Source organism: Primulina eburnea, chromosome 12 (genome assembly GCF_022965805.1).
Source record: "Primulina eburnea isolate SZY01 chromosome 12, ASM2296580v1, whole genome shotgun sequence".
Taxonomy (NCBI): domain Eukaryota; kingdom Viridiplantae; phylum Streptophyta; class Magnoliopsida; order Lamiales; family Gesneriaceae; genus Primulina; species Primulina eburnea.
This window is the reverse complement of record NC_133112.1, coordinates 7,128,710-7,140,150: the sequence shown is the minus strand read 5'-3', so window position 1 is coordinate 7,140,150 and position 11,441 is coordinate 7,128,710. Positions and strand designations below refer to the sequence as shown.

Below are 11,441 nucleotides of genomic sequence, written 5' to 3'. Positions count from 1 at the left end.
CGTTTTAATTCGAGTTTGGGTGGATAAATGGGGCCATCCATTATTGTCGAGGCAGCCCCCTCTTCTGTGTGTTTAAAGTTAGGTATTAATTTCTTCGGCCAAAAATATTTAAAAATTTATGTAATTTTTCACAATTTTGTATGTAGTACATATATATGACAAAAACTTGTGTGAGACGGTCTCACAAGTCGTATTTTGTGAGATGAATCTCTTATTTGAGTTATCCATAAAAAAAAGTTTAATTTTTATGCTAAGAGTATTACTTTTTATTGTGAATATCGGTAGGGTTGACCCGTCTCACAGATAAAGATTCGTGAGACCGTCTCACAAAGACCTGCTCATCTATATATATATATATATATATATATATATTGATGGGAAATTACAGTTATACCCCTATATGATAGCCCTCTAGGCACTATGTTGGCTAGATTCTCCAGATCACATAGTTCCCAAGTAAGAGGAACAAGAAACACAATTTATCCATTAATATTTAGTAATATTACTTCATCCCAATATCATATAATATATACTTTGATGCGCCATATATATGGGAATTTCTCACCACTAAATATATCATTTTATTATTTCTTTTTAAAGAATTCATTGACAACAAAGAAAAAGAATTGGAACCTTTTATGTTATCAAATTCACTTAGTTTTGGTAACTTGTAAGAATATTTTCTATTTGCACCAAATTCTTTTCATTTCAACATGATCAACTTTTTGTTATTTTTATCTGAAAGATATAAGAATGAGGAATTTTTAGACTTTGTCTAAAACCAAATGACTAAATTAATTTGGAAAGCTGGTTAATTAATTGTTATTTGAACTCAATTTCATTACTGATTAATATGCACACATGGATCACACACTATAAATATGACTCACCACTTCTTGCACACACACAAACTTTGGTAGACTTGTATTTATTTCAATAATAAAAAAAAAACAACAATGGGGCAAGTTCAATCCAATTCTCTCTACAAAAATTCTTCCCCTTGAATGAATCAAATGCGAGAATTCAAGAATCGAGATTCAACTCGGATTATAAGATTGAATAATTCGAATCTTATTCGGGGTTCCCTTGTATATTTACACCATTCTTGATTATCATGGATGGTTATATAAGAGAAATGGAGGCCAAGATTGTTCATGATCGGTACTACAATGGCAAGAAGATTAATACTTCTTTCTCGAGGTCGAAACGTTGCGTTTGGTTCCCAGGCCCCGTGATAGTTGGCGCGGGGCCTTCTGGCCTGGCGGCTGCGGCCTGTTTGAAAGAGAAAGGAGTGCCGAGTCTTATACTCGAGAGATCAACTTGTCTAGCTTCTTTATGGAAACACAGTACTTATGATCGTTTAAGTCTTCATTTGCCTAAACAATACTGTGAGTTGCCGTTGATGTCTTTTCCTAAAGATTTCCCAACTTACCCTACTAAACAACACTTCATTCATTACTTGGAATCCTACGCTAAAAGATTCGAGATCAAGCCTGTTTTTAACCAAAGAGTGGTGAGTGCCGAGCATGATAAAAACCTTGGGTTCTGGAGGGTTTGCACGGCTGCTGCGACGGAGGAGGCGGGGGAGGTGGAGTATGTTTGCCGTTGGTTGGTGGTGGCGACGGGGGAGAATGCGGAGGCGTTGGTGCCGGAGATAGAAGGGATGGAGGAGTTTGGTGGAGATGTGGTGCATACGAGCGAGTATAAAAGTGGAGGAATCTACAAGGGGAAGAAAGTAGTTGTCGTAGGGTGTGGGAATTCGGGAATGGAGGTGTGTTTGGATCTTTGCAATCATGATGCACACCCCTCGATCGTGGTTAGAGATAAGGTAACACAATTTTTACAAGAATATCTTTGCAATCATGATGCTCACCCCTCACTCTAAAATCATAAACGGAACAAACTTTCTTTTGAGACAGAAAAATGAGCTTACAAGAAAACATGTGTAATAAATCATCCATATATTTTAATTATTATTATTAACTTCAAAATAATGCATAACTCAAGAATCGGGATGTTTTCTTTTCATGTTTTTATGTTTCCATTCATGTATTTGGAAAGAAATGCAAGAACATGCCTAGATTCATCTTTTTAGGCTTTTCTCTCGATTAGATATGCTTTTGCATGAGAATATATAGAGAATATGGAAACATATCAAAACGTTAAAATTTTCTGAATATTTTGCATCTCTCTTTATCTGATATCGGTTGTCTTGAAAAAGAAAGTCAAGCAGTAAATCGTATATATTCTTCCAAGTTTCTTTTCTTTTATAAAGATGCTATCTTTTTTTAGCACTTGTATATAAATACATACATTTGTCGGGAACACAGCGGGTTATTTGATTTTCTCAACTTTCAAAATTAACTTTTTCATATATATATATATACAGTTTTTATATGCTGCACACCTATGTGATGAAATATAGAAAAATGGATGTGATGAAATATAGAAAAATTGCGCATCCAATGGGTGAGTGACACCTCATCGGTGCTCGCATAGGTGTGCACGGTGGTGTGCAGCATATCAAAACTATATATATATATATATATATATATATATATATATATATATATATATATTTATATTTCACTTTAGTTAGTCTGCATTTATTCTTTCACTTACACGTGTGTGTACTTTTGCTTTGATCAGTTTGATCCCCAATTCATCCTTTTCATTAATGGGTAAGAATTCGATGACAATTTTAGGTACACATTATACCACGAGAAATGTTAGGAAGATCAACTTTCGGGTTGTCCATGTGTTTGTTGAAATGGTTTCCCATTCGCCTTGTCGACCGGTTCCTACTAGCCATGTCATGGCTCATGCTCGGCGACACTGCTCGATTTGGTTTGGACCGTCCAAGATTAGGCCCACTCGAGCTCAAGAACTCGTCAGGAAAGACGCCGGTGCTCGATGTCGGAACACTTGACAAGATCAAAAGTGGAGACATCAAGGTACTACTCAATCACTACCCACTCTTTCTCCACTTTTCAATAATTGTTTAGCTTTAACTAATGGCACTTCTACCTAGTGTGCCAAAACCCAATAGTTTTGTCCAAACAATTATATAAAATAGGTTGCTCTTTTCTTGGTCTACTTTGCATTATACACACACACACACACATTTTTTAACTATATTATTACTTAAATTCACATAACAAAGACATTTCGAAAATATTTTTAGAGTGTAGGTTCTCTGATATTTTATAAAATGAATTAATCAACTTAATTAAAGGTGTGCCCCGGAATCCGAAGACTAAGGAATCAGTCAGTTGAATTTGTAGATGGAAGTATGGAACATTTTGATGCATTAATCTTAGGGACAGGATACAAAAGCAATGTCCCATCTTGGCTAAAGGTACGACCATTTTCATTCAAGAATTTAATCAATCTTAAATTAAAGGACATGTTAATTTGGCTGAATAAGCAACTTTTTCCCCAGGAGAATGACATGTTTTCAAAGAAAGATGGACTGCCAAAAATGGCATTTCCGAATGGCTGGAAAGGCGAACGCGGGCTATACGCCGTGGGATTCACCAAGCGTGGCCTTCTCGGGACGTCCATGGATGCTAAGAACATAGCGAATGACATTGAAAGTTGTTGGAGGGATGAAGCGAAGCATTTATCAGTCATTTCTTGGCCACAATACAGTTCATACTACCATTGTCTATAATAAAGGTGGCCGGAAATTGTATGAGCCGGAACTCTCGTGTAGAGGGCGAAACAAAAACTTCACGATTTTTTTTTTTTGGGGGGTTTGAAATATAGAAGAAAATTTATTTAATTTAGAATCAAGCCGAGTCGTTTTATTTGATTCTATTAAGTTAAATTAATGATTTTAAATAATGTATATAGTTTAATTCTATTAAGTTAAATTAATGATTTTAAAATTAAATATTATTATATCAGTAATAATATTTTTACATGTTATAACAATTTTTCCATATCATATTTACGAGTATTTTTTTTTTTTGCTTAAAATTTTTACACACCAAAAAATTCTAAATATCATTTTTAATTTGAGGTCTAATGATTTTATTAATCTTAATGGACATAATTAATTATTTTAAAAATTAGGATTAATTTAGTGTTTAGGAAACCTTGAATTCTTTTAAAAGAATCCTACACACACCTAAACCCTAGACACACACACACCGAAACACACCACACAATTTACGTGAAATCGAAAGTGAAGGTAGAACATCGGCCGAAACTTGGAGCTCTTGGGCAAGTGAAGTTTTCGATTTTTTTCTCCTTAATTTCTTCGATTTTTCTCCTCGTTCTTCCTTCCTACAACGATAACCCGACTCTCTTTCATCCCAAAGTGGGTTTTTGGTGGGGTTTTGACGAGAAAAAAGGGTAGAAATCGTCCTTCATTCGTCACTGACGTTCTACCGCTTCGATATTCCTATTTCAAGCGTTTTAAACACAAAAGCATGTTTCTAAACTTTTTTTTTTGCACCATTCAAATCATCATATGTGTGTTTTATGTTTTGAAGTATGAAAATTATATTGAGCAAATAATTTAACGTTTTGATGATTATTTTCAAAGTTTTGACGTTTATATGCATATATGAGACGTGTTATGAATTCTAAGGGAATCGGTGTCAATACGAGACATTTATGGATTGAAAAATGTGTCGTTTAAGTGGTAAATGAAGTGTTCTAGTCCAAGGTGGCTCAAGGGTGGCTTGAGAGTTTTAAGTGCATGCGCGTCTTGGTTTGGGAGAAATAGGCTAGAAAATGGCTAGAGAAAGATATGGGGCTCGAACCATGGTTCACGGAGGCTGGTTTGTGGTTCACTGGGGTAGTTTAGGCATGAAAAGTTTATGTTTAAAATTTGGAAGAAAATATTAAGGTTTGAATTAATTCGAGTTCGAAACGCTTCACGGTTTAGCTATTAAGTCATTAAATCTAAAGGCTCGGGTTTACGTATAAAAAAAATACTAGAGTAAAAAATAAGCTTATATGATGGTTCAGGATAGGCTCGAGTCAAGAAAAATAAAAAAAAGTCAAAATTGAGAAGTTCGAGGTCCAGGAGTAAAATGGTCATTTTACGCTCGGGTAGTTTGAGAGGTCTGGCAGTGTCCGAGGAATTACAATACATGCTGAATGATATTTTAAAATGTTTTTGATGAAAATATGATATTTTTATGATATATGCAAAAATTGTACAATTTTCCTAAAAATACTATTTAACGACTTTTCGGATAAAACCATATTTATAAATAAAAAGAAAGGAAAAATATTTTGAATAACGCTATCATTAAGTTGTGTGCTCCTCGTACCAAGCGTAAAAGCCTTCTTCATGTAGCAAGAAGTTCATTTCTCCTTTATATTGTAAGTTGATTGTAGCCATGTGTTTCCATGAATATTATAATGTGCTAGTAGAACAATCAATGCCTCCTCAAACTAGCTAGGTCTTATCATCAATACCATACATGCATCTCTTAAAATCGGTTAAGAAATGAAAATCATCCTTCAGCAAGTTTCCCAAGTTCTTGATGTCATTTTGCATTAAGTGTCATGTGAACAGTCCATGGAATATCTCAGGCATCACCTTCTCCAAGGCCTTTGCCATAACTTGATCTTGGTCAGTGAAGATGGTGACATGATTTTTTTGCTTGTGTGATTCTAAAAAAAGGTTTCGAACAACCTTTTAAATGATGATGCAATTTCATCATACAAAAGTGCAGTACCAAAAATCACCGCTCCTCTATGATGATTGAAACTTGAGAAGATATAAAGTGGTCGGCGACCAGGGTTCGTACAATACGTGATATCAAGTGACACCAAATCACCAAATTACTCATAGTGTATTAGCATTCTTGCATCAGCCCAAAAAACATTAGTTATTTGTTCTTCCTCATCAATCTGATTAGCATGGTAAACTAAAATGATGGATTTTTAGATAATTATTGTTTAAAATATCGCATCAGACAACCAACTTCCCTATATACCATATTTCTTTATTTTTTGGATCGAATATAAATTTTAGCATCCAACATTGTAAGACCGAGACAATCTATTCCTCCTGCAGGTCCATTCATCGAATAAAAAGTAGATTTCTGTTTAAGCCCAACATCCTCTGCCAAATCAATCTCATAGGCCTGAACTTCTGTAACATTATGTTGGGAAGCCAATATGTGAAATGTCTCTTGAAGATGGAGCGAGTGATTATGCTCTTCGATAAATTCAATAACTTTATACTTATTGTCCTCGAATGTCAATCCCAATCTTACTTTACAATTTTTTTGTGTCTAAGCCGAGGATTGAGTGTCAAAGAATTTTTTTTTGTTTTCTTTACGAACGCCCTCCTTGAAACAAACAAATTTATATTAAGTTATAAAGCCAATGCTTTTGTTCATGTTAAAATAATGTTTCCTAACTCCAAATCCAGTTTTCTCACCACATTCAACCCAATACTTCTAAGTCTCATCTAAGCTATCAAATTTCATACCAATCTTAGGTTTGAACTCAATATCTGAACTAAAATTCATCAAGAATCTATGTTGATCAATTAGATTTTTGTTTTTATACATAAACAGTATTACAAAACAAATCTTGGTTGAGCTAAGCACTGCTACAGATACGAACAAATCCAATTAACATATTCATAATGATGCGAAATAATTTCAAATATCTTATGCAAAAAATAGAAAATTGATTTGTTTGCAAGTTAAGTATTTGAACTTGAATCCACAATATGAATGTATAAGAAATATGCAAAAATGTGGTGTCATGTATTTATAATATTTTAGCACAATGATTAAAATGTATAAAACTAACCATATAAATCAAAGATACTAATTTGATTTGAGAGAGAGCATGTCAACAATTTCGGTTTTTAACCATGATAAGTATAATCAAGTTTTTGAAAATCTTAAAGTTTGTTGTAATAAATAGCCTTTAGTGGTATCGTCAAGAGTAGTATGGAGATCCGAGTCGTCAGGAATTACTGTTTAGACGACATTGCCCTAATACTTATTGCAAATATTCTGGTTTGCCTTAAAACATAAAAAACAGAATAAACAAAAACAAAAATGAATGATTGAGATGATTAGTCACGCATCGGTGTTAAACTAAATAAACTGAAATTTTCAATCTTCTTATCATTGAATGTTAAAAATTTAATATACTAAACTTACAGGATGTGTTGCGCACGGTTGATGTCTGTTTTGAAAGGGAAAAAATAAAATAGAGTGAAATGGAGGGAAACAAAGAAAAACGAAGAGGAAAAAAAAGAAATTTGGGCCCATATTTTTGCAAGCCCAAGTTGAAACAAAGAAAATAAATCACAATATGGTGTTGTTGTCCTTTGCACAACTGAAGATCTAGACTCCTTCCAATAAGACATTTCTTTCATGGCTCCATCAAATATATAGAATGATATCGAGGGCTTTATACTTTTTTTGAAAATAAAGAATAAGTGAATTTCCAATCACAAAACATATATAACCTCCAAATCACATTCATTTCTCATTTAAAGCAAAAAAATATTACTCGAATTGCATTCCATATTTTTCCTACTTTTGCAAATTGTCGTACAAAAACAAAATTCAATGTAAAGTGCAATCAATACTCTTAATGTTTTCAACTTTTTTTCTATGATTAAGTCCTTGTGAGTTTTATATATGGACTTGGACAATCCACCCCATTGAGCTAACTTTTAGGATTGAGTTAGGTCCAAGTCTCAATATTAACATGGTATCAGATTTCGGACTCATCGTTATGAGTTGAACTATCATCATATGGGCTAATATCATATAAAATTGACGCTCCAAATGTTTATTCTTGGGCGTGAGGAGTGTGTTAGATGTTCCACATCGTTTGGATTAATTATTTCCTTGAGAGTTGTATATATGGAGTTGAGTTAATTTTAAGTCTCAATTTTGACATGATATATATCAGAGTTCAGACTCACTGTTATGTGTTGTACTAGCCCTTATGAGTCACCTGATAATGTTTTGTAAAATTTCATACATCAGTTGTTCATTTTTTGGAGTGAAATGTTCCAAATCAGTTGGATTAAGTGTTTGGGAGTTGTATATATAGACTTAGACAATCATCTCTCCTTAAACTAGCTTTTGGGGTTGAGTTAGGTCCAAATTTCAATCTTAATATAATATCAGAGCTCAGGTCCACCGTTATATGTTTGACTGCCCTAAGGTCCACCCAATAATATCTTTTAAATTTCACGCTCTAGATGTTTATTCTTAGACATGATGAGCGTGTTAGATATCCCACATCGGTTGGATTAATTAAGTCCTTGTAATTTTTATAAATGGATTGGACAATCATCCTTTTTTGAGCTAGCTTTTGAGTTCAAGTTAGGTCCATATATAAATTTTATGAGAGCTCGAGTCCACCGTTGTGTACTGAACCGTCATATGGGTCTCCTGATAATGTCTCATAAAATTTACGCTCCAGATCTTCATTCCTAGACATAATGAGGTGTGTTAAACTCCCACATATATTAGATTAAATAAGTTTTTGAGAGTTGTATATACGGATTTGAACAATCTTCTCATATTGAACTAGCTTTTAAGATTCATTTTGGTCCAAATCTCAATCTTAACAACAGATCATCATGAATATAAAGGGTTGCACTTATTATACGTTTGATATATTTTTTTTAAAAAAAAAAACGCTCTAGTAAATTGTAGTTGTACATTTGATTTAGTTGAAAAGATCGATATATTGATCATATTACCATAAATCGTCCATTATTATATAGAAAAATTATTGCATGTATTGAGAACAACGAAATGTTGGTGATGTTAGAAACATATATGTGGTTAGACATAAAATCTCAATCCATTTTTTTAGGTGGCGTGTGGGGTGGCGAGCCTAGCCAATTTTATGTGTAATTTAGCAGGTTTGGGTGGGTCTGCCCAATCTCACCATTAGGCAGGAAGGGGCGACTAATTATTTTGAAGGGTTGGGAAATTGCCAACCTAGTGTTTGAAAATTCAATACTGAAAGTTTCCAACAATGGACTCTCCTAGCATGTTATATATAATCAACGCTAATGGACTCCAACGAACTTGGAGTGCTACTAGTTCAAGTTGGGCTAGGAATTCGATTCTCCAAGCCCGTAAAAACTCTCTGCATATTTTAGATACAAATTTTGGTTCATTTTCAAAATCCCAGTCGACGATCCACTATCATCACTGTGAAGATTATAAACAATTCTTTATTATGATATGTGGTTTGATTTTGACCCATTGATCACAATCATGGTGACTGTCAATTTTGGAATTCGTCCACATTTATTTTGTAGTCGTACTCTCCCAAATGTTTTTAGTAGTCTATCTCTCGAACTTTGAAAAATAGAACATGTTTATAAATTCTTTTTTGTAAGCTAAATGTTTGATCATATCAAACTTCTAGCATCAAATTCAATTCCTCGAATTTGAGTACCTCAAAGAAAATGGGGAATCAATACATTTGTAACCTTCAATGGTTTAAGAAATAGCTACTTGTGGGTTCACAATTCTTTATGATTCAAAACAACATTTATTTATTACGCAGGCTCACCCTAATTAGACATATTCTATGCATCAATTTATTCATCATAATAATGTCAGAACTCATTTTTTATCTCATCAAATCATGGTAAGAACGTCTAGTATCATCGTTTCATGATTCCCTAGGTATCATGATATTACCGCAAGAACCAATTGATTATGGTTGCATTCGATACGGTCTATTCATTACATATATCCTGATTGGATCTACAATCTCTGGTATATCGAGAGTTATATATGAGTTTGATAACCATGAGAAACATATCATAGTATACATAATGACATCGTGCAACTGGAGAATTTTTTTCCTGAAGTACGCATTTTGCTCTAGCTAGAGACTCCATGAACATTTATCTCTTCAAATTACATAGGATATCAACACCTATAGACAAGAGGTGAATATCCAACTACAACTCATTGGCTCCTAAACTTTTTGTAATTACACTCAATCTCACCACTTAATGACGCTCACGGAGTTATTAAATGAGTCAAGGAATAAAACTAGAATATAGAACATCGGTGTTTTCTCGGGTCATAAGGACTAATGATCTACAACTATAATCATGAGCTTCTCCACTCCAAAAATGATAATCACTTGGAAAGTTCGAGTAAATAGAATTCGATGAACTCATCCTATGAGCATCCATCTGTATTTTTTAACATATGCGTGTTAATATCAATGAAATATGTGATGACAAATGATAGTCTCGGGTTCAAGAGATCTTTATCCTCCTTTTAAGCAACTGAATCAACAAAGAAAGCATTGAGAATATACAGTAATTTAATATGTATTTCATGATAGCCATCCAACATACGATCTTGTATTTTATGTATTGTATTGTATTCAAAATCTTTATCTATGCATCTTGAATCGGTTAAAAAATAAAATTTTGCCAAAATAATGTAATTTATATTAAAATAAAGACGGTTTTTACATATAGTCAATATATAAAATCCTAAGTCAGCAGTTAGCTTACGGGAAACCTACTCTAATAATCAATACATTTATCTTATATCGCATGACAAACCTATGCCATTTCGATATCTCTCTATATATATATGATGAGGATATTAAGAATATATGTAGTTAGGCATGTCAAAACGGGCTAGCAGAACGGATTAGCCAGCACCGGCCCCCGCCTTTAGGCTGGCTAGTTTTTCCTATATTGTGAACAACAAAATGCTGGTGATGTTAAGATCATATATGTTGTAGCTGATATTAATATATAATTAGGAACTATATATTAATTAAATAAAGCCGCATCCATTGATGATATCATTAATATATAATTAGGAACTATATATTATTCAATCACAGACACATCCATTGGTGCAGTAGATATCAGTAATGGCTCTTTCTAAATTAAAAAATTCTCGATATTTATTTTATAAAATTTATTAAAATCTTCATTTTCAAAAACAAAAACTCGTGTGGAATCCTTATATATATTTATCTAAAAATGAATCTTTCCATTAAAGTCAAACTGTATGGTGACTGCTCAATGTGCTTTCTTTAGTTGTAATGCACTTAAGCTTAGCACCATAACGTATTATGTTAATGACAATTGCAAATTCGTTTGTTTAAATTGAGGGATACCCAATAAAATCCTGAAAGCATTAACTTGGTGGTAGAATTTGATTAATAAGTTATACTCGTCTTTTTTAAAAAAAATAAAAATAAATAAATAATATGTTATTGATAATGGCTCGATCGATTGAAGAGAACTAATTGTTAACTTATTATAACCTCGATCGACGATCAGACAATGCCGATTTACTGAGGGTACAAATCTTGTTCATAAAAAGAAAATTGAAAATTTCGAAGATCAAAATTTACACTTATCCATTTTTTGGCATATGCCAGTTTTGTGAACTCCTTCACTAAAACAGGCAGTTCCACTCTGCTAACTC

The 11,441-nt window shown here is 33.2% G+C and overlaps 1 protein-coding gene across 2 annotated transcripts; it reads left to right on the top strand.

The window, feature by feature from the left end:
* Positions 1 to 927: 927 nt before the first annotated feature.
* LOC140807375 (indole-3-pyruvate monooxygenase YUCCA6-like) lies at positions 928 to 3,792 on the top strand. 2 transcript variants are annotated; one of them, XM_073164201.1, is made up of 4 exons: positions 928 to 1,828; positions 2,706 to 2,954; positions 3,236 to 3,358; positions 3,443 to 3,792. In XM_073164201.1, exons 1-4 carry the CDS (start codon positions 1,115 to 1,117, stop codon positions 3,671 to 3,673), a joined length of 1,317 nt encoding a protein of 438 aa, XP_073020302.1. In that variant the 5' UTR covers positions 928 to 1,114; the 3' UTR covers positions 3,674 to 3,792. The 2 variants fall into 2 exon arrangements, with proteins under 2 accessions (XP_073020302.1, XP_073020303.1); XM_073164202.1 differs by having other exon boundaries at positions 3,285 to 3,358; positions 3,443 to 3,574.
* The last annotated feature ends 7,649 nt before the right edge of the window (positions 3,793 to 11,441 follow it).

Bases quoted from the DNA above. Each gene is read 5' to 3' on its own strand.
- LOC140807375 (XM_073164201.1), top strand. From the start codon at position 1,115: ATGGATGGTTATATAAGAGAAATGGAGGCCAAGATTGTTCATGATCGG. The intron at 1,829-2,705 runs GTAACACAATTT...TGACAATTTTAG, and splicing joins CGATCGTGGTTAGAGATAAG to GTACACATTATACCACGAGA. The intron at 2,955-3,235 runs GTACTACTCAAT...ACTTAATTAAAG, and splicing joins TCAAAAGTGGAGACATCAAG to GTGTGCCCCGGAATCCGAAG.